The 23,824-nt window shown below is 45.5% G+C and overlaps 1 protein-coding gene across 2 annotated transcripts in view; it reads right to left on the reverse strand.

Annotated features, from left to right (window-relative positions):
* Nucleotides 1-23,824, reverse strand: part of PAPLN (papilin, proteoglycan like sulfated glycoprotein) — a 132,503-nt gene that overhangs the window by 69,492 nt on the left and 39,187 nt on the right. For both annotated transcript variants that reach the window (XM_063439576.1, XM_063439575.1), the window contains exons 2-3: nt 14,873-15,116; nt 14,134-14,201 (exon numbers count right to left, since the gene is read on the reverse strand). In XM_063439576.1, coding sequence (XP_063295646.1) covers nt 14,134-14,196 — 63 coding nt within the window. In that variant the 5' untranslated portion in view covers nt 14,197-14,201; nt 14,873-15,116. The remainder of the gene's footprint in view (nt 1-14,133; nt 14,202-14,872; nt 15,117-23,824) is intronic.

Below are 23,824 nucleotides of genomic sequence, written 5' to 3' on the forward strand. Positions count from 1 at the left end.
AAACAGAGTCCTCGGACACACCGAATAGATCCCGCTACGCGGCCACCGGCCACCCCAGAGAGAGACCCGACCCCCTACGGAGACGAAGAAACTACAAAGACCGAGCACACATCAAGGGCTCCACGGCTCAGTGGAGTAGGGTAACCTAACGGACCCCACAGGCATTGCTGGGACTCTCATTGGGGGGGAGGGGGGCAGCGGGGGGGAAATGTAAGCAATGTGATGTCTCATAATTTCAAATGCGATGTTTACCATAAGCTGAGGGGGGGCCCCGAGCGCCGGCTGGGCCCGGCTGCTGCCACCCGCCTGACCCGTGACGAACTCCGGGGAGCGGGCGGGCGGTGGCACCGGCGGGGCCCACCCGGGGCGGGGACCCCAGCCAACAGAGATGTCAGAGGGATAATAGCCAGGAAAGAAATATTGACAGACACGATGCACCAGTTAGCTCAGCCGGGGGGACCGAAGGAGAGAGGGGTAACGGCACTCTTGATGTTCTTCCATAGTTTAAAAAAAAAAAAAAAAAAAAAAAAAAAAAAATATATAATGTTTGAAATGCTAGTTAACTGTTGATACTTGTTGTACTGAATGATATAATGCTAATACTGTTGTTTGTACCACACTTAACAGTAGCGACCGGACATGCTACATACGTGAGTTGACCAACACGCACAAACCCATAGAAAGGAACACCTCGAGACGGGGAAGCCGAACACATTCCATCTAATCACCTTTTCAGAGCCGCACAGGGACACCAGGGGACATGTCACTGAGACGCCGACACTGACGCCCGGACACCCGACCTACGCCTAGTAGGAGAGACGCCGACCAAACGGTGAGCAACCCACGCGCACCACAGGTGGTGCCGCGGACTGTGACTCCCCGACGTCTATACCTAACGGTCGCTAGACCGAGACATACCCCTTATCCTACCCAACCTCCCCCCCCCGTACACCCTACTACCACCTATACTTGACTCCGGACAACCCTACCGACTACGACACACGTACTACTACTACACCTCCCATACAAAAGAGACCAGGAACTAGACGAGACGCTCACCCGATACACACATGACGAGAGAAATGGCCCTGACACCTGCACCTCTACACGTCATCACTATCAACGCAAAGGGACTAAACAAACCGGAGAAAAGATCCGGAGCGCTAAGGGACTTTCACAAGCAGAGAGCCTCAATAGTTATGATACAGGAAACACATTTTAAAAAGGGAACCAGACCCAAACTTACTAACCACCAATACACACAAGGCTACTACAGTGACTATCACGGGGGTAAAGCTAGGGGAACAGCGATCCTACTACATAAAAGCGTGCCGTTCCAGGGGGGAACAAGCATGACGGATGAGGAGGGCAGATACTTGTTCCTTAAGGGGAAAATAGCTGAGCGCCAATACACATTCGCGACAGTTTATGTCCCCAACACGCGACACTACCGCTTCCTCAAGCAAACACTCCGCAAACTCATGGAGTTCAGAGAGGGGACCCTCGTACTGGGAGGGGACTTCAACATCGCACTAGACCCGACATGGGACACATCATCAGGCTCCTCCCATATTCCCACGCAACAACGGCAAAACATTAAAACCTTACTCCGCAGCCACCGCCTGGTTGACTGCTGGAGAGCCCACCACCCAGATACAAAGGATTTCACCTTCTTCTCCCACCCACACAACTCATACTCCCGGATAGACCACATATACACCACACAATATGACCTCTCCCTAGTCACCGAAGCCAAGATTGGAACGGCGACTTGGTCAGATCACGCACCTGTCACCCTCAAATTAAAATCACCACTTTTTCGCCCCACTACCCCGAAATGGAGACTAAACGAATACCTACTCACTAACACGGAGGTCGTAACCCATATAGGCGACAAAATTAGAGACTACTTATCCCTTAACACTGCCGAACACACATCCCCGACAATACGATGGGAAGCGCACAAATCCGTGATACGGGGACATTACATTCAACAAGGGGCGATCATAAAAAAGAGAACTGAAATGAGACAGGCGAGCCTCCTCGAAGAAATCCACAACACAGATGACCAAAACAAACTCGACCCAGACCACACACTCCAAACCCGACTCTTACAACTCAGAAGAGAGTTAGCTACGCTAATCCACTCTAAACACCACAGAGACGCCGCGAGACATAAAGCTTTCTTTACCCTACACGGGAATAAGAGCGGCAAGCTTCTGGCTGCTATGCTACGGAAAAAGAGGCTACACACATACATAGACAGGATCAGGGACAAAACGGGGACCCTACACCGACTCCCGTCGGACATCATGAACACAATCCGCGCATATTATACGGACCTATATACCCTCCCGCAACCACAGACCGAACCGGCGAAGGCCCGCCTTCGCCACGCGATCCAAACATACCTGACGAGGTACCCAATGCCGACTTTAGACGCAGAAATCGCCGAAACGCTAGACGAGCCCATCACTATAGAGGAGCTATCGATAGCAGTCAAGAACACCAAACCCGGTAAAAGCCCAGGGCCAGACGGCCTGCCGGTGAAATATTATAAGACATACGCAGAAGAGCTACTTCCACCAATGGTGGAGGCGTTCAATGCGGTACGAGACGGGGAACGTATCCCCAAGCAGGCCCTGACAGCCCACATAACTGTTATACCCAAAGAGGGCAAAGACAGGGAACATTGTGGGAACTATAGACCCATTTCGTTAATTAACTGCGACGTCAAACTCTTGGCGAAGGTCCTCGCCACGCGCCTCACGAAGCACATCCCATCACTGATCCACCCTGATCAGGTGGGGTTTGTGACGGGACGCGAGGCCCGAGACAACACCATCAGGGCACTCACCCTCATGCACGGCGGCGGAAAGGCCGTAGGAGGCCTCCTCCTGCTGTCCACGGACGCGGAGAAGGCCTTCGACAGAGTAAGCTGGGAATACCTTTTTGAGACGCTTGCACACATGGGACTGGGCCCCCACCTAAGGAAATGGATAGAAGCCCTGTACAGCGAGCCCACTGCCCAGGTACTAGTTAATGGGGCACTGACTAACGCCTTCACCATCCATAACGGCACCAGACAGGGGTGCCCCCTGTCGCCGCTCCTGTTCGCTCTAGCACTGGAGCCGTTTCTCACACACATCAGACACAACGCAGACGTGACCGGCCTGACGACAGGCCCAGTACACCATAAAGTAGCGGCCTACGCGGACGACCTACTCTTTGTGGTGACCAACCCTACCATCACACTACCGAACATCATGAGAGAACTACAGGCATTCGGGGACCTATCAAACATGAAAATTAACTACGGAAAATCGTATATCCTAAACGTTAACGTACCCCACACGAGAACGGAAACCCTAAGAAGTAGCTTCCCCTTTCAATGGGCCGAGGACAAGATTAAATATCTTGGTATTTGGCTATCCAAACACTCAGAAGACCTGTTTAGGGACAACTTTGCGGTCATTTTACAGACATTTCAGAGAGACATGCGGGAATGGTCATACCCCCATATCTCGTGGCTAGGGCGAGTACAGGTCATAAAAATGAACCTCCTCCCGCGCCTTTTGTACCTTTTTCAAGCCATCCCCACTGTAATCCCGAGACCCTTCTTCATCACGCTCAAGAAAGAAATGACCAGATACATATGGGGCGGGGGGAAACCTAGAGCAAAATTCTCCATACTGACCAGACCCAAAGACAAAGGGGGACTGGCCCTCCCAGATTTTCGACTTTATTATATGGCCACACACCTACAGAGGGTTGTAGAATGGTCCAAGGAAGGGGTCCACAAACTGTGGAAAACGGCAGAAGAGATGGAGGCAGGTAGACCGATCGCGGGACTTCCATGGAGACGCGAACAGACGGACGGACACACCATGTCCGTATATACGAAAAACACTCTGGGAGTATGGCGGAAGGCCAAACGACAGGGGAACTTGTCACCATACCCCTCCCCCCTTATGCCGCTGACACATAACGAAGATTTTCCCCCAGGTCTAGACCCACGGGCTCTCAGAAACATCATCCCGAGCACATCCCCGCGCCTACACCACACTCTACAGAGTGGGGTTTGCAAACAGCTTACAGATATGCTAGAAGACACGCCCCCCACCTTCATGCACCGCTTTCGCTATGCCCAACTCTTAGCCTACATTCACACCCTGCCACAGGGGTCAGCGCTTGGCAGGGAATATACCACAATAGAAAGGATCAGCGCACAACCGGACCCACTCCCACACGGGATATCCTCTCTGTACTCCATGCTACAGTCGGAACTCCCGACCGATCCACCCCGTTTCATGGGTAAATGGGAAACAGCCCTAGGAATCACACTCACGGAAGGGGAATGGGAATCGATATGTTACCTAACACACCACTGCTCCACACATAGTAAAACGCAGGAAACGGCCTACAAACTCCTGACGTACTGGTATAAAACACCGCATCTCCTACACCGAATGAACCCAAGCCTATCCAGTCTGTGCTGGAGATGCGAAAGAGAGGAAGGCACACTGAAACATATATGGTGGGACTGCGCACTGATCACCCCATACTGGCGGGGCATACACAAAATGCTAGGGAAGTTCACAGAACGACCACCCCCCCTGGAACCGGCCGCGATGCTCCTACACCATACACCAGTTCCCCACTCAAAATATAAAAAATCCATGACCATCAGGATACTAAATGTAGCCAAACGAGTACTCCCCCAATTCTGGAAGAAACCTGTGACACCATCACTGCTGTCCTGGTTCAACCAAATGGAGGAACTAAGGATAATAGAGGAACTCACACTGACGACGAACAATGCCCCGACGACATACACAGACATATGGACATACTGGATCCTAGAGACAGCGAAACCGAAATTCCAACGAGACCTCAGGATAACCACCGACGCTCACCTCCAGCACCCAACCTAAAAACGGGAATTAAACACCCAGGGAGACGGAGGACTGATGACTGACGACGGACCGGACCACCCCACCCCCACCTACCTACCCTTCCCCCAATCCTACAGAGAAAACACCGACAGACCCCACTTAACAATATGCACACACCGAAGGTCAATGCTACCCGACACAAAGACACCCCCGAGACCACCAGCAACGCCATGGACACTTAGTGACTGCACCCTTAGAGACTCAGAGAAAGGGACGGGGGACTACCCTGGACGAACCGAAGGCCCGATCTGACGGAGACAAACAGACCGTCCTAGACAGGGAAACCCAACCTCCCGTACTCAGCTACACCCCCACAAAACCAAGACACGAAACCGACCCAGGGACGTACAATAGCCCGACGACAGCACTATCACACATAACCAAGACAGGGTGCTGTATGGCACATTTAAGGATGCATATCAGTGGAGGGTACCAAACACACCACGGCTCACCATGAAGACGTAGGCCACCAACGCCACACTAACATGGCGAGGTGGAACACGGACACCAACCGCTAAGACAAGGCTGAAAACACATTAAACACACGATAGAGATAATGGACAGAGACACCCTCCACACTTACAAAAAGAGACACACGGGTCAGTCACTGAAGTGGACTAACGAGCTTGGACTAAGGGTATGACATAAAGTGGAACTCACCCGGCTAACCCAGCTGAGACATGACCTACTAAATACAACTATCTACTGTTAAGGAAGAAGGGGGTAGAACCTTAGAATGCTAGGACGTTAAAGATCACGACAGAAAGCTAAGGATATCCATCCACGACACTAACCAAGTGCCCCAGGGCTCTTGTACATTATACATACCTGAAGCTGTAATTGTCACCAACTGGATCTGCGCATCCACGAACGTCTAGTACAGTGAGAGACCTGCGAGTCTCACCATCGAGACAACTAATGAAAAACGACTCTAAACATGTCGATCAAAAAAGTAAGAGACCTGTGAGTCTCTATAGTATTATTGGGGACTGCGAGCCCACCAGCGATTATTATTTGTTACTGTTTCCAGGGACCTGCGAGTCCTGTTCCCTCTTGCATACCTCGTATTGTAAAATCATTGAAAATACGTTAATAAAAATTATATTTACAAAAGAAAAAGCAAACAAATACGATTTAAGTTAAAAAAGGCCACAGAAGATGGCCACAGAAGTGCCAATACACACTAGGATCCACACGGTGGGCAAAAAAGGTATCGTAGAGTAGACTTTAATAAGGAGCCAAAAGCTCCAACGTATAAGTATCTGAGTAGAAGTCTAATAAAGGGGATACCAAGACGGGGCAGGAGAGGAAAGGCAAACAATGTTCATATAAGTGCTATGGACCCCTAGGTCCGAGATATTAACACAAAAACTGTGTATATAGCACTATATACATGAGAGTCCTAGGGAGTAGAAGGGCTGTGGTTGCTGCCAGGGGCAGGTGTTATAGAGAGTGGGGTACACAGGAGCGAGGGGAATGCTCCAACAAAAGGAGACACAGACTTGCTGCTACACAGCGCAGCTAGTATCCACACCTTAACCACATACCACACAAACGTCTCAAAACTTGCCCTGGGCTAGCTGTCTAGCTCACATCTGTGAGTGTCAGAGCTAACTGCTACTTCAAGGCAGCCTCGAGATGTCCCTAGCTCCCCAGACAATACAACATGCAAAAATATATCAAAAATCTCTCCCACCCCTTAGTAGGTAAACCACGTAACGGAGATTCCAAATATTCAAAGTGTTAACCCATCCTAATAGGAAACTTAGTGGTATAGATAAAAATATTCGACTCAATCTTAGGAATTAGCGTCGGCTCAAATCGTTCCAAGTTGAGAGTACAAAGTCTAGAAGTGAGCATCGGCTCAAAATGAACGCTCAACGCGCGTTTCGGCGTATCTACACGCCTTTGTCAAGAGCTGAAAAGTCAGTGGGCTCGTTGCCGGTTTTTGAAGGGTTTTTTGCCGGTTTTTCTCTCCTTGACATTATCTGGGGTTAAGCCCCTTATATACCTCTAGTAACCCATTTGGAGTGTGTGGGAGTTGTCTAGTCCAACTACACTCACCCCTTCCTTCCTATCTATTTTCATATTTAAAAGGTTTTAGTACCTAAGGGTTACTACTTATAAGACACAGACCATGACGGGTTTTCTATCCAACAAACAGGATTTTAATACTTGGTGTAAGGACGCCGAAAATGTATTTTCAAATGAGAAATTAGGAAATGAACAGTCTTCTCCAGACATTTACCAATCATTCAATATAATTACTAAAGTTTATAAACAGCAAATTAGGACCTGCTGGGAAATATCGTCCCTTGAAAATTATATTAAAAAGGAGATGATCCCCAGAGGTCTAAGAGTACGGAATGTCCCTACGGCGTATACTGATAATGCTGAATTTATGAAAGAGTGGGAATTATCAGCGGGCACATGCTCAAGGAGGTTTATGGAAATTATCTGTACTTTCGAAAAAGCTAAACTAACCACCACCAATGTGAGCTTAGAGGAGGAGATTGAAAAACTCAATCAGTTTAAAGGGGAATCCAGTTTTCTGAGCCTAGAAAATAAACTGAAGTTTAACCTAGACAGATACCAGGAAACTATTAAATTTAGGAAACACCAAAAGTTTATAAGAGACTCTCGTGACTATCAGACAGGCAATATCTATAACTTCCCGAATCGCCGGCTACGACGAAACTCTGAGAATTACATTACCTCAGAGTACGACTCATCAGATACCGATTCTAGCAACTTACCTTCAGAGTCCCAAACCCCCACAGCCCCTAACACTAGCAGCCCCCGTGGGATCCTCAAAAAGGGAGTGGATTTTTTAGACATGAGCCACCAGGAGGACTACCCCAATTATCAAACACGGTACCAATCAAGGAACCGAGGGGGGAGAACAGGGAGAAGGGGGGAGGGAGGGAGAACAAGACGCTACTAAGTGCTCAACCAGCCTCTCAGCTCAGGGACACTCCAAAACTACAGGTCATTAATTTATCCTCCTTTCAGCTCAATGATTCTCACAATAAGATTCTGGAAAAGGGGCTATCCTTTGTCCCTACCCCTAATTTTGATCGATTCATATGGACAAAGGATCTGCACCTTTTCGTGAGAAAACTAGCATTGCATAAGTTTCATGAACTAAATAAGGAGAAGAGAGCAAGGTCCCTGGGTCTGACTAGCAGCGACATTGACTGCCTTAACAATTTGGTATCTCTACTCGATGAAAACGAAACTGGACCTTCCCCGAAACATACTAATCTCAAACCTAAGAGCCGTTTCACTCCAAACTTCTCTGCTTTCAGGAACATTGACTTGTTCCTGGAGGCTGTGAAAAATGAGATTGAGTGCATTGAAACTAAAAATCTTAGTATTTACCCGAACGAGAACCTATCCCACCAAGAACAAAACGCTTTAAAAGAACTAAAGGATAATGATTCCATTGTAATCAAACAAGCTGACAAGGGGGGAAACGTGGTTATAATGGACACATCTAAATATGAGAAAATGGTCCAGGATGTTCTAGGCAATAGAGATACATACACTGTACTACAGTCGGATCCCACCAACACCTTTCTTGGAAGGTACAAGTTGATTTTGGATGAGGGACGCAGTAGAGGGTTGCTTTCCAATGAGGAATATAATTTTATCCTTAACCCTACCCCAAGGATAGCAACCTTCTACTGCCTGCCGAAGGTCCACAAAAGTCTGGAGGACCCACCGGGCCGCCCCATAGTATCTGGGATCGATAACCTGACCCAAAATGGGAGCCTGTATATTGATCAGATCCTCAGACCATTTGTGGAACATCTCCCCTCGTACATCAGAGACACAAAACAAGCATTACATCTTTTATCGAACCTCCACATTCCGCCCACGTCCAATCTGTGTAGTCTGGACGTTGAGGCCCTGTATTCCTCCATTCCGCATCAGAGAGGAATTGAACACGTCCAGTTCTTCCTCACAAAGAGGGGGAGTGAATATCAGGCACACACTGAATTTGCTCTAAACTTATTGAGGTTCATTTTGTCGCATAATTTTTTCTTGTTCCACAAAAAGTTCTACCACCAGGTGAGAGGAACGGCAATGGGTACGGCGTGTGCGCCGTCATACGCCAACCTCCACCTTGGGTGGTGGGAGGAACAAATAAAAATCTCTGATGTACTTGCACCATTTAGGCCCAGGATCCTAGCATGGTACAGATATATCGACGACATCATATTGGTCTGGCAAGGTGACAGCTTCGAATTTGACCAATTTGTCTCTCTCCTTAATGATAATGAGGACAATCTTAAGTTTACCGCTGAATTTGGCGGGTCTTCTCTTAATTTCCTGGACCTCACAATTTCGATTTGTGAGGATGGTTGCCTTAAAACTACTTTATTTAGGAAACCATCAGCATCTAACTCCCTCCTTAAGTGGGAGAGCCATCATCCGAGAGCCCTTAAACAAGGGATCCCGACCGGACAATATCTCAGACTCCGACGAAATTGTTCGGACCTAGAAGATTTCCAATTTAAGGCTAGAGCCCTGAGAGCACAATTCAAAGAGAAGGGGTACCCAAACAAATGCTTGAAAAAGGCATATAAAAGGGCCCTTCTCACTAATAGGGAGGACCTCCTATTAGAACCATCTAACTCTAAAACCACTCCGAATAAAATCATTCGAATGATTGGTACATTCGATACTGGCTGGAATATAGTAAGAGAATCTCTCCGAAAATTCTGGCCCATCCTACTTAAAGACACCCACTTAAAATCAGTGTTGACGCCGCAGGTTACAATTACTGCTCGTAGGGGGAAGAACCTACGTGACATCTTGGTTCCCAGCCATTACGTGGCCAAACAGAACCCCCAGACCACCTGGTTGAGTGGTTCGATCCCAGTTGGTACTTATAAATGTGGCAGATGTGTAGCCTGTAGACTCATTCTAAGAGACTCTAAGAGAGTCCAGGACAGCGAAGGTAAACAGTCTTTCCAAATTAAGCATTTCTTCAACTGCAACTCTATGGGGGTAGTCTATCTCCTCACTTGCAGCTGTAAACTTATGTACGTTGGTAAGACCTTCCGCCCTTTTAAGGAACGCATGAAAGAACATGCAAGATGTACAAAAAAACGTATGGAGACACCAATCTCCAGACATCTTAAAGATAAACATGGGGGTTCATCCAAAGACATACGTTTTTGTGGGCTAGAACTGGTGAAGCGAGAACAAAGACGGGGGGACTTCGACAAAATCCTGCGCCAGAAGGAATGCAGGTGGATTTTCAAACTGAAGACCCTAAACCCCAAGGGGCTTAATGAGGGTTTTTCCTTTTCTCCATTCATCTGAATAAGATGAATATCTCCCTCCTGACTACTACTTTGAGACCAAACTCTGTCTCTCCCCTATTTATTTGACTAAAGATAACCCATCCCCTCCAAATACACTAATGCCGTACCCTATAAGATCCAGGGCATCGTCTTATAACTAACTCTGTACATCAATAACCTTTTAGAATGACGACTAATTTCCTAGTTGAATCCAGTATTTGAAAAACCTAAAAAATCCGATACCTCACTATATTGAATGACATGATTTGTTAGATTCATGTCTATTTTCAGAAACACTACTCCACTGAACGATATGCTATGTCCATATCTTTCTCTATTTATCCATTATTATTCATTATTATCATTTACTATCTTTCATTTTTCTCGTTGTTTTCTTCCTTTTTTCTTCCTTTTTCCTACTTAATGTCCCCATCAGATACACCTTCTTGGATAGAGGACCCGTCAATTTAATGCAACCGTAGTGTCTTATTATAAGAATCTATGTACACATTATATATAATTTTTTGGGGGAGGAGGTGGGATCTCTCTCCTCTCACTATAGTCAGTGGGACTATGTTTGACCGGGATATATTTGGTCCCCTCCTCCCATATATGTGTTTTGGCAATATAATATGTAAGCTTCGGCTTATTTTCTATTGGTTTTTTTCTGATCACCACCATCACTAGTTTACCAAAATTATAAATAATAGCAAATATGGGAATATTACTATGTATCCGGTATCTATGGGTCTGGAACATTCACTCTATGTACATACATTTTTAAATAAAATTGCTGCACATCTGTGCAAGCTATATGAATATCTACAAAAACTTCTGGTTGCCCCAGTATATCAAACACTGCTCACTCTATAACACCATTCTATATACCATTAGATCAATGATATCAGGCATCATACTGAGCCATTTTCTCCTCACCTCCAAAGACTAAATCCACTAAGGAGTTAATTAATATATTGTCTGAGGTCTGGCTCGATTGGCACTGTTTAGGAGATTTTCGCCGATCTCCTGCTATTCATTGTCCGATTAATCCTTGATCATTACCTGTATATCGATACTTTCTTTTATGGCCCCTATGTATATCGGGCTTCACAGCTATACAAATGCGAGTTTAATTAATGTGAGCATGAATAATAACACTGGGACCCATTGGCATACCCATTTATAATTTGTAATTCTGGACTCAAACGGATTCCTTGGTCTCCCCTCCCCTCCCCCCGCCCCCGTTTCGGAGTGGCTGGTATCTAAGGGAGGAGGGAACATGATAAACGTGGCATAACTCTGTAACGCCCCCTACACTCTGTTTGGCGGTGTTCCGACACTGGGAGGGCACTTGCAAGAGAACCCACGTGGGGCATTTTGGGAACGCCCCTTGCAATGTGATTGGCGGTTCTCAGCCAATGGGAGCATTTCCTCCCCTTCAAAAACCGGCAACGAGCCCACTGACTTTTCAGCTCTTGACAAAGGCGTGTAGATACGCCGAAACGCGCGTTGAGCGTTCATTTTGAGCCGATGCTCACTTCTAGACTTTGTACTCTCAACTTGGAACGATTTGAGCCGACGCTAATTCCTAAGATTGAGTCGAATATTTTTATCTATACCACTAAGTTTCCTATTGGGATGGGTTAACACTTTGAATATTTGGAATTTCCGTTACGTGGTTTACCTACTAAGGGGTGGGAGAGATTTTTGATATATTTTTGCATGTTGTATTGTCTGGGGAGCTAGGGACATCTTGAGGCTGCCTTGAAGTAGCAGTTAGCTCTGACACTCACAGATGTGAGCTAGACAGCTAGCCCAGGGCAAGTTTTGAGACGTTTGTGTGGTATGTGGTTAAGGTGTGGATACTAGCTGCGCTGTGTAGCAGCAAGTCTGTGTCTCCTTTTGTTGGAGCATTCCCCTCGCTCCTGTGTACCCCACTCTCTATAACACCTGCCCCTGGCAGCAACCACAGCCCTTCTACTCCCTAGGACTCTCATGTATATAGTGCTATATACACAGTTTTTGTGTTAATATCTCGGACCTAGGGGTCCATAGCACTTATATGAACATTGTTTGCCTTTCCTCTCCTGCCCCGTCTTGGTATCCCCTTTATTAGACTTCTACTCAGATACTTATACGTTGGAGCTTTTGGCTCCTTATTAAAGTCTACTCTACGATACCTTTTTTGCCCACCGTGTGGATCCTAGTGTGTATTGGCACTTCTGTGGCCATCTTCTGTGGCCTTTTTTAACTTAAATCGTATTTGTTTGCTTTTTCAATAAAGGTTTACCCTAGTCTTCCCCTCTCCCTCCCCTGTACATGTGACTTTTATTATTCTGAGGTATATATACCTGAAGGCAAATTTGGTCTACACCCATTATATATGAGTGTTCTCCAGATTCAGTTTTCACATTTTTTTTCTCTCCTTGGCATTTTTATGTTGCTAATGTGAGTCAAAAAAAGGACGGAAAGAAACTAAAAATGTATTTAATTTCTCGCTGGACAAATAAGCCATTATTAACAATTTTCGCATTAACTATTACAACACTAATTTTTATATATAAAAAACAAAAAAAAACTGAATTTAAAAAACAAACAAACAAACAGACAGACTTAAGTTAGGCCTCAACATGTGCAGCAAGAGGTTTCTGAAACAGGGTCAATCAAACATGCTTTCCTTTTAAATATATACAATGACGGAATGAGGAACAGAGCAGGATTAACTGCCTAAGGTCCGGGGGTTAGACAGGATCCAAAGAACCATGGATTTTCTTGGTCCCAATTACTATCCCTCCGTGAAGAATGAAGGGGGGCCCTAAATTGATAGCTTGCCTATTGTCCCAAGTGTATCCTTTTGCAGAAGACAACGGACCTTGCTTAAAGTAGCATTCCAGGTATAGTGCAGTACACATAACTAAACACATATTGATTTGCATCGGCACTATTAATTCAAAGCAGCACAAAAAGATTAAAGCTTGCTACACACCATGCCCAGACAATGAAATATCAACAGTTACCGAGTGCAAACTCCCAGGGATTACAACGTACATTAAAAACACTCGTGGGAATGTATACATATTGGCCAGAGGCAACATGAGCTAATGTTTGGCAGTATTTCCAAGAACCTGACAATTAGATTACTTCCTCGCAATTAGAATTACACTAAAGCATTTAAACATAGGAGGTATTGATGGGGGAAAAAATGGGAGGAACATGGTACTGTTTGCTATTTCTCAAAATTAAACATTTTCTTAAACTGTAGGTACTTTCAAAGCATAGTTTTCTCATGACTAATTAGAGTTCTCAAGTTATTACTGTAAGAAATTATTCTTCCGATTCTACGATACTGGGAAAAATGTGATCAAAGTCTTCTGCAATTCTTTACAGGTTCATTAAATTGGGCCACAGGGGCTAATGTTGCAATCAGCTGTGGAGTGCACAATGATTCTAACAAATAAATGCAAAAATAAATAAAAACAAAAAAATAAAGGGTTAGCAATTAAATCTGATCTATTTGGGATGATACAGATACAAAAAAAGTTATCGCTTCTCATGTCTGTAGATGGAACTGCTTAATTATTTTAGTCGAGAGCACTCAGGTTGCACCTCACATTCTCTGAGTTCTAGAGATTTAATCACAAAAAAGATGAATGTTTCAAATAACAAGTAGGTATGAAACCATAATATCGTAATGCGCTACGGAATCTGTTGGCGCTATATAAATGGCAATAATAATAATAATTCCAGTTCGGTTAGTTTAAACTTAAATTTGAGACTCACTATGATAGATCTGATAGTCTATAATCAATAGTATTAATATTATTATGGTTTTGTGTATTTAAAAATAATGGTCAAGTACTTACGGAGACTGGAGACTCAAGCAGCAGTAGTAATGTAAATACCACTAACAGCAAAGGAATCTTCATTTTACCTGTAAAATAAATTAACTTGATAAATGGTGGCTCTTTATAGCGTCTCCACATTGTAGATTTGTCCATCTGTGAACATTAGGCTCCCTTAGAATCGGTCTAGTCTTGGCTTTTGGGAGTAGTAGCTCAATCATAAATATGAGACTTTACAGCCTATACGGGAAGGATAAATGCTTCCCAAATGTTTTAGTAACAATTATGGTATCTTAAAACATACATTACTACAAAGGGAGGTACAGCCATTGAAAATAGTGACATTTGCATTAAATGTAAACATTGCATTAAATGTAACACTTAACATATTTTAAATAGTTCCTAAAGGAGAAATATTTCACAGAAATCGAATACTAAATTAGACATAGAAGACATTCTTGGAAACAGACAAGTATTTGAAAAGCTATAACACATTCAAGTAGTAACAATCCCCAAACACAGAGAACATACATAGGTGCTACATGCAATTTACACGTAGGGCACATAACCTTTTAATGAGAGGTTCTCGTGCGTGTTTATTATGTAATTACAAAGAGAAGGGGTGTCCATCATATCTGCTATCGTTATAATAGGCGAGAGCGAGGTTAATTGTATTGCTGCAACGTGGGAGCTATAAATTGATCATACTTTCATATATTACAAAGATAATTATTGTTTCAAAAGAAAGAAATAGGCTAACCTGTAGATACCAGTCTACCTGCTCTTTCCCAATTCTTGTCTTTGGCGCAGTGTACGTGCCAACATGCAGACTGGCAAGTCGTCTCATGCCAAGCACCACACAAGGACCCAGTTCTACAGGCCTACTAGCATCACATCAAGCACGTTTCTGTTAAGACTAGGTCTGCAATACTTTCACACACTAAGGAGGGCTTCACTCAACCGGCACACGTCCCAGGCGCTTGTCTCCAATGTGGTTCTAGAACCTAAAGAAGAAAGAATGGCGTGTTTAGCTCTTCGAGCGTTTCTGTACACAGATGTGCAATCTCAAACTCAACACCCCCAGCAAAGTCAGCGAAAAACATTTTATTATCTGTGGTTTGACTAACTGAACAAACAGGGTTTTTCTCCAACTTGAAAAAAAACGAAAAAAAAAACCAAAAACCCTAAAGCCTTATAGTTCAAGAAATTCTATTGGGCACCATGCCCGGATAGTTATATTCCAATATGAAAGGGATGACAAACAGGAGAATTACATGCACTGCTAAATGATTTTCAGATATTTGGGAGAGTTAATTTTTATAAGAAATTCCTATTATACTACACATGTTTTAAATGGTACATTCTGTACATTTATGATGGCCTTAATACAGAATAAAATAGTATATTAAAGGGCAACTGTCTTTTCACAGTTTTTTTTAGGATTAGGTTCACGTATCCCTATCTTTAACATTATATGTGATTGTGAAGTGTGAAAATAACATTAAACATAGAAATCCACACCTCTTTTTCATGCAACTGGGTGCCTCCATCTTAGTTCATGATTGTAAGCTGTGTGCTTTGCACATGGCAGTCACCAGTGGGAAAACATACACAGGAGAGGATAAATTACACGATATTGCAATTCTGACAGTGACCTTTAAGTTAGAAAGATTGTGGTCTCACCAGGCACTCAGACAACAGAGAAATCACAGCTTATCTAGAACTTCTTTATTGCAAATTCCAATTCAAAGTCAGTCACATCCCAACAATTATCTAATGCAATTCATCCAGCATTAGATTTTAATTTTCACACAGTGTAAATGTACAAAAATAAGGCATATCTCTTACATTTCCAATACAAATGGTTTAAAAAATTAATATTAAAATATTTAAAATATAAAAATATACCGATCTCCAGAGTACGTGCCCTGTAATTGTAGTCCCATAAGCAACATCACATAAACTGTCTTAGCTTTCACATGTGATGATTCAATTAACTTAATAGACTATAAGAGCATTCAATCAACAATACCAGACCAATAGTCCATTTAGCAAGCCCTCTGTTAAAAGGGTGGAAGTTAGACAGTATTCGATTTATAGTTTTCCAGATAATTTATCATTAAAGGGACACTATGGTCACCAAAACAAAACAACTTTAGCTTAATGAAGCAGTTTTGACAAATAGAGCATGCTCTTACAGTCTCACTTCCATTTAGGAGTTAAATCACTTTTGTTTCTGTTTATGCAGCCCAAGCGACACCTCCCCTGGCTGTGACTGACACAGTCTGCATGAAACTTTAAATATCCTGCTCTGTAAACTGAACTTGATTTACATACAGGAGGCTCTTGAAAGGCTTAGAAGGCTATTAACAGAGCAGGAGAGAACAAATTCTAAATTAAACAGAAATTTCAATACAGGAAGTGTAAACATTGGATGACTATACAGGAAGTGTTTAGGAAGGCTGTGTAAGTCACATGCAGGGAGGTGTGACTAGGGCTGTATAAACAAAGTGATTTAACTAAATGGCAGAGAATTGAGCAGTGAGACTGCAATGGCATGATCTATACACCAAAACTGCTTCATTGAGCAAAACTTGTGTTGGTGACTATAGTGTCCCCTAAATTAGATTCTCACACGGAAACGGTATATAATGATGAAAACAGAACCAGGCACGTTCTGTTTAAATTAACCCACCTATAAGGAACTGTATGGTTGAAATACCAATCAAAAAAATTGAATATAAACTTTATTTTTTACCCATTCGAGATTGGTCCTCAACAAGGACATATTTAGAGATCTGTAAATGAAACAATCATAACAGAGAATTGCCAAAACTTTGTATCCACCAGATTCTGTCATCGATAAAATACATTTCAATCTGCAATATGCAGCACAACTTGCAACAGTGGGAAAATGTATTTAACTCAAGACTACCATAACTAAACCAATTTCATGTAGGTGCACTCAAAATGACAAATTAATACTGGTCTTTTATATCTAAGTCTTCATACATGACAATCTCTTAATGTGTAAAATAATTTTTTATATATATTTTATTATTATTATTTAATTTATTTATATAGTTGTTTTTTTTTTTTGTTTTTTTTACATATAAACACAAAATACCATGTAAGAAGTCTGACTATGGTAGGTATAAAGATGTAACGTATTAATATGTAACTTTTTTTTTTTTAAATTCTTTATTTGTCAGGTCATGCACAAACTGGGTACAAAAGTGAGCACATTACTCATGGTAACATATACATAGGGAAACATATTCAATCGATTTTGCTTAGTCTCTGAGAAGGTCTAGGAAAGATGCCGGGTTAGCCATGCACAGTTTACATATCTGTTACACATATACAGAGGGGCGGCCACACAGGGATGCCGGGATGGACACATGTTCATTGTAAGCTGTCTATTTACATTCAGGTGGTTATATACAGGCATCATTGCTTTTGTGTACCAGAGCCACGGCCCCCATGCGCGGACATCCAGGCGGCCACACAGAGACACCAAAGATGGCCCCGCTCCGCCGCCAAGACGGCCACACACAGCAGGCCACTCGTTCCCACCCTGACACCCGCTAGGGGCACCCCACTTGGCATGCACCTTCAGTTCTTCTGGTTGCTGTTGGTGGTGCTTTTGTCAATACCTGGCCATTGTATTTCAACGTTGCGTATTAGTGTCGTTCCCTATCCGCGGTTTGTACTTTAAGTACTGATGCCACGATCGAGAGTGCTTGAGTTTAGGCATGAGTTTTTCTTTATTTTAGTAGAGGTGAGATGCAGTATGAGGTAGTGAAAAATAAGGAGAGAGAAAGAAAGATAGGTGGGGGTGGGGAGAAGCTTAGGGGGGAGGAGCGGGACGGACTTACACTTTGCAGTTGGAGCTTGAGCTATTCGTCTGTAAATGCGCGCAATGTTCTTGTATGTGTGTGCGAGTCGGTGTTATGTCGTCTAATGGTCGGTATAGTCTTCCCAGGGTTCCCACGTTTTGATAAAGGAGGGGTACGTGTCTCTGAGTTGAGCTGTGAGTTTGTCCATGATATGTGCTTCTTTTATGTTACCAGTAACTCTGTCCATTGGGGGCAAGTCGGCGTGCAACCACGTCTGTGCCATGGCTCGTCTGGCAGCTAAGTTTAGTTTATTGAATAGTTTTTGTTCCCTGTGTGTCAGAGCATCTAGTGGTTTTGCGATTAAGAATGCACCGGGGTCCGGTTGTATGTGTTTGTGTAGTACTTCTGTTTGTAGCTTGGCTATCTCGCTCCAGAAGGCGCTCGCTTTTGGGCAAGTCCACCACATGTGGAAGTATGTCCCCTTGTCCCCGCATCCCCTCCAACATGTGTCTGTGGTTGTTTTACCCATTCTGCAGAGTTTGACTGGTGTGGTGTACCACCTCATCAGGGTTTTGTAGCATTGTTCCTGGTGTAGGACGCAAATGGATGCCTTTGCTGCCGCCTCCCACACGTCCTGCCATTCCCCGCACTCAAGGGGTTGTTGTAGATCTGCCTCCCATTGTGCCACATATGTGGGTGTCTGTGTGTTTTTTGTTGGTGCGCTTAACTGTGTGTAGAGGAGGGTGATGAGGCCGGTACGTGGTCCCCCGGTTGTGCACATTGTTTCGTAGAAGGTAAATTTGGCCTGAGCTGCTGTGCGTATTTGTGGTTGTCCCGCAAAGTCACGCAGTTGCATATAACGAAAGAAGTCTTTCGTGGTTAGTGGGGCCAATGCTTTGAGGTCGTCAAATGTTTTGATGTGATTCCCCTGATATAGTTGGTGATAACGCTGTATGTCCGTATTTTCAATGTTGCGGAAATCCCTCGCCACTAGTCCTGGTGGGAATGCTTTATTACGGAGGTATGGGGTTAGTGGAGACACTTGGTGTGTTAGGGCATATTTATGTGCTGTTAAGTCCCAAATCCTGATTGAGTTCAGGATGGCCGGGCACCTCGTTCGAAGTTCTGGTCTGTCGGGTCGTGGCACCCAGATCCAGAACTGCGGGAGGTCGGAGCTCATGAGCAGGGTCTCTAAGTCGACCCATCTATGGGCATCTGGTGGTGAATGCCATTCGATGATTTGTGCAAGCTGTGCTGAAAGGTAGTAGAGGTAGAGGTTCGGGAGCCCCAGTCCCCCCTTGCTCTTTGGAGTATACAATGTCTGTCTGGCTATCCTGTGCCTCTTGTGCGCCCAGATAAAGTTGTCTATGGATGTTTGTAGTGTTTTGAGATCTCCCTTAGTTACTTTGACTGGTAGTGCTTGGAAAAGGAACAGGAGGCGAGGGAGAAGGTTCATCTTAACGCTATGGAGTCTCCCTATCCAAGAGATGGGTTTTTCGTGCCATTTATCAAGGTCTTTTATTAGGGTGGTCATGAGTCTCTGATGGTTTTCCGCGTAGAGGTCCTTGGGGTCGGCGGTTAGTTGTACACCTAGGTACTTAATTGGTCGGGGGCTGATGTGTAGGTTCGTGGCTCGTTGCAGCCAAGTCACTTCCGTCTCTGTCAACCCCAGTGGCATGCCCACCGACTTGTCCAGATTGATCTTATAGCCAGAGACCAGTCGGTACTCTTCCAGTAGGGTGATGAGGTTAGGTACTGAGCGTGTTGGGTCGGTGAGGGTGAGCAATATGTCGTCTGCGTAAGCAGAGACCACGAAGTCTGTCTGCGCTATAGTCATGCCCGTTATGTGGGGGTGGGCTCTGATGCGTTGAAGTAGTGGTTCAAGGGCTATTATAAATAGAAGGGGCGAGAGGGGACAACCCTGGCGTGTTCCGTTCGTCAAAGTAAATGGGCGTGTTTCAGCGCCCTGGATAAGCGTTTGCGCTCTGGTGTTGGTGTACAGGGCCTTCACAGCCGTTATAAAAAGGTCCGGTAGTTGTAGCTTACGCAAGACCGCGAACATGTAGTGCCACTGGATTCTGTCGAACGCCTTCTCCGCATCCAGAGAGAGGATCAGAGAAGGCGTTCGAGTCCTCCCGGCCCACCACATGAGGTCAGTGGCCCTTCTCGTGTTTTCATAGAGCTGTCTGGTGGGGACGAAGCCCACTTGATCAGCGTGTATGCATGTGGTAAGGAGGGGGTTTAATCTATTTGCAAGTACCTTGGCATAGACCTTCACGTCATAGTTTATGAGAGAGATGGGGCGATAGTTGGTGACTTGCGTGGCATCCCTCCCTGGCTTGGGGAGGAGTGTTATATTCGCGGTTGCCATGTCTGGGTTGGGGGCAGCCCCCCCAGTCCACTGTGTGTACATTTTCATTAAGTAGGGTGTTAATTCGTCCTTGAAGGCCCTGTAGTAGGTGCCGTCAAAACCATCGGGGCCCGGGGCTTTGTTCCCCTTGAGCCCTGCGATTGCTCTTTCTACCTCTTCCGCATCTATGGGCTCTTCCAGGGGTGCCATAAGGTCGGCCCCTATCTGTGGTAGCTGGGTTTCATCTAGGAAGGAGGACACCGTTGCTGCGTATGTTGCATTATCTCCTGCTAGTGTGGGGGAGTGGTTATACACGGACTCGAAATAGTTTGTGAATTCCTCATTTATCTCTTTAGGGGTTGTGAGGACCTGTCCATGTTTGTTTCTTATAGCTGTTATTAAGGTGTTTGCAGCTCTGGGTCTAAGGGCTCTCGCAAGGAGGGTGTCCATTTTGTTAGACTTTTCATAGAAAAGTCTTTTAGTCCTGAGGAGGTCTTTAGCAACGTCATCTGTCATGAGTTCTCTGAGGGATCTTCTTGTGTTTGTCAATTCGCTAGTCGTGGCCGGGGTGGCTGTTTGCTTGTGTTGTGCTTCTAGCTTGCGTAGTTGGTTTTGCAGGTCTACTAACCTCTCGTGTTTTTTTTGTTTTTGTCGTGTCGCTATCTTTATAAGGAGACCCCGGATTACTGTTTTATGGGCCGCCCAGAGGGTGGTTGGGGATATATCAGGGGTGTCGTTGGTTTGGAAGTAGAGGACTATTTCTTTGAGGAGGTCCTCTTTGATGTGTGGATCCCTGAGGAGGGAGGCGTTTAGTCTCCACTTCCAGGGGGTGTGGTTGCTTGGGGTTTTTAGAGTAAGAGCAATGTCTGCATGATCAGACCACGATATGGGGTTAATCTCGGTGGTCTTAAGCCAATGCATGCCGAGTTTGTTTGTAAGGAACAGGTCTATCCGTGAGTAAGTGGTATGTGCCGCGGAGAAGAACGTGTAGTCCCGTTCTCCAGGGTGCTGGAGTCTCCATGGATCCAGCAGGCCTGTGCTCTGGATAAACTGGTGTAGGAGTTTATCTTGCGCTCCCCTGTTATGCGAACGGGGGAGGCGTGTGCCTCCACTACGGTCAGAAGCGGGACAGGGTGTGGCATTGAGGTCGCCTCCCAGGATGAGTATCCCCCTGGGGAGGTCCCTAATCAGGCTGGTTAGGTTCGTCCAGAACTGCGGGGTGGGGGTGTTTGGGGCGTATACATTTATTAGGTGATACGTATTAGCGTGCAGCGTGCCTGTGAGTACCACGTACCGGCCTTCAGTGTCAGTGTGTGTGCCCGTGATTTGAATGGGGCACCTTTTATGTATGAGGATCTCCACTCCGTTTTTTTTATAAGGAGCTCTGGAGGTGTATGCTTTCGTGAAAATATGGTTTGTTAGCTGCGTTTTAGCTGAGCGCGGTATGTGGGATTCCTGTATGAATGCAATGTCTGTTTGTTGTCTGCGTAGCTCCCTGAGAAGTAACCTGCGTTTGTTAGGGGCGTTAAGTCCGTTAACGTTCAGTGAGGTCAGTTTGAGGTCCATTTTGTGTCAGTGTGTGTTGTAAAGGTGTACTCACTCTGTGCCTTGTCGCTTACTGTAGGTCCGAGGCTCGCCCGTCTGCTTCCGTGTAATCTGTGTCCTTTCAGGTGTTGTAGCTCCTCCGAGGGGGAGGGGGGGGGGGAGAGAGAGGAAAGCAAGAGAGTGGTAGGAAGAAAAGAGAAGATGAGGAGAAGGGGTAGTAGACGATAGGTGGTCTGCTACCTTAGAGAAAGCAAAATACAATTTAGTATTGATCTGCGTGTTTACCGTTCACAGTTCTACAATACAACCCCCTAAGTGGTGGGTCGGTATAACAGTGTATAAATACGATACTGTAACAAAATAATAATATAACAATTCCGGGTCTTACCAGTCGCCAGGAGCTATGGGGGTGTGCATCCACCGCGCCGAGGGATTCGCCTCAGGCGGGGTGGAGGCTCAGCCGCCTAGCACCCTAACGAGGCTCCCATTTAGAACAAATACAACCTTAGGTAGTAGGGTTCACATGCTGTAGTTGGTGGGCAGGGTAGGACTGGGGTAGGCATAGGGCCTGTCATTTTCCTTCTAGGGTTTTAGTATAGAGTTCGTACGTGGTTGGTGCTTGTGGCTGTTTTTTTTTTTTTTTTTTTTTTTTTTTTTTTTTAATATATCAATAAACATTTTTACAATCACATGGTTATTTATTTATCCCTAGTTTTTCTTTTCTTTTTTTTTTTTTTTTTGTGCGTGTGCTTGTGCTGGGTCTTCCGTATCATGCCCGTAAGACATCGCTGTCCGATGGCTGCGGTTAGGCAGAGGTGACCAGGCTGCCCCCCGCTCTAGTTTGGCTAGCAGGCCTGCGGGCGTCCCCCTTTGCTGTTGGCTTATTGCCACGTGTTTGGGTGGTCGGAGTTCCCACATCACCCCCTGTCCGCACAGTAGGTGGGCTGGTGCTTGTAAGAGCAGCCAGGGCCCCTGAGGCACAACTCGTCTCCCCCTCCATCCCACCCCCCCCCCGCCCGTAGTGACATAGTGCAAATTACCCCCCCACTATCCTATGTCCCAAACATAATGAGCTATCTTAGGTGCAATAACAATATGCAGTATGGCAATGTAAAACTTATGGTAATCAGCTGAAGCTTGCGTGTTTTATGTCCTTCTTATCTGGAGTCCCTCGTGCTGGGGTGGTGTGAGCCACCAGCTCCCCACGCTTCTGGTAGCAGGGTTAGTCCCTCCGTGTTGCTGGTGGGGATATGGAGGTCCGCAGGAGCCGTGATGTCGACGCTCTTCAGAAAGGCATGAACGTCCATTGAGGGTAGGAGGACGGCAGGCTTCGCGCCATTAAATGCTATTATCTTGAATGGATATCCCCATGCGAACCGGATTCCCTTTGCTCTGAGGAGGTCTGTGATCGGTTTCCATTCTCGCCTTCGCTGTAACGTTGCCGGCGCTACGTCCTGGTATAGCTGCAGCTCTACTTCGTTCCATTTATATATTTGTGTTCTGTTGCGTTTCAGTATGGCTTCTTTGGTTTGGAAATAGTGCCACTTTATAATCACATCTCTGGGCGGGCTGTTGTTGGGGCCCTTGGCCCGGAGGGCTCTGTGGACTCTGTCGATTAGCCAGTGTTGATCTGGTATGTCAGGCAGACCTTGGCGGAGGCAGTGTATAAGGGTAGTCTCCAGTTCAGCATCTGGTACAGACTCAGGTAGGCCGCGGACGCGCAAGTTGTTTCTGCGCGCTCTGTTAGAGATATCTTCTATCTCGAGTTCCATGTCCGTGATTCGCTGTTTCATGGCGTTGGAGGCTGCTGTGGAGCCGTTGTGGGCTGTAACTATGCGAGCCATGCGTTGCTCTATGGCCGTGGTGCGGGCCCCAATGGCGGCGATTTCGGCCTTAACTTCCGCCGCCGTTCGTGCGATCTCTGCTGCTAAATACCCCTTTACCTCTGCCAGGGATTGGAGGATGGCAGCGTTGGAGG

Source organism: Pelobates fuscus, chromosome 13, assembly GCF_036172605.1.
Source record: "Pelobates fuscus isolate aPelFus1 chromosome 13, aPelFus1.pri, whole genome shotgun sequence".
In the NCBI taxonomy this organism is placed as follows: Eukaryota; Metazoa; Chordata; class Amphibia; order Anura; family Pelobatidae; genus Pelobates; species Pelobates fuscus.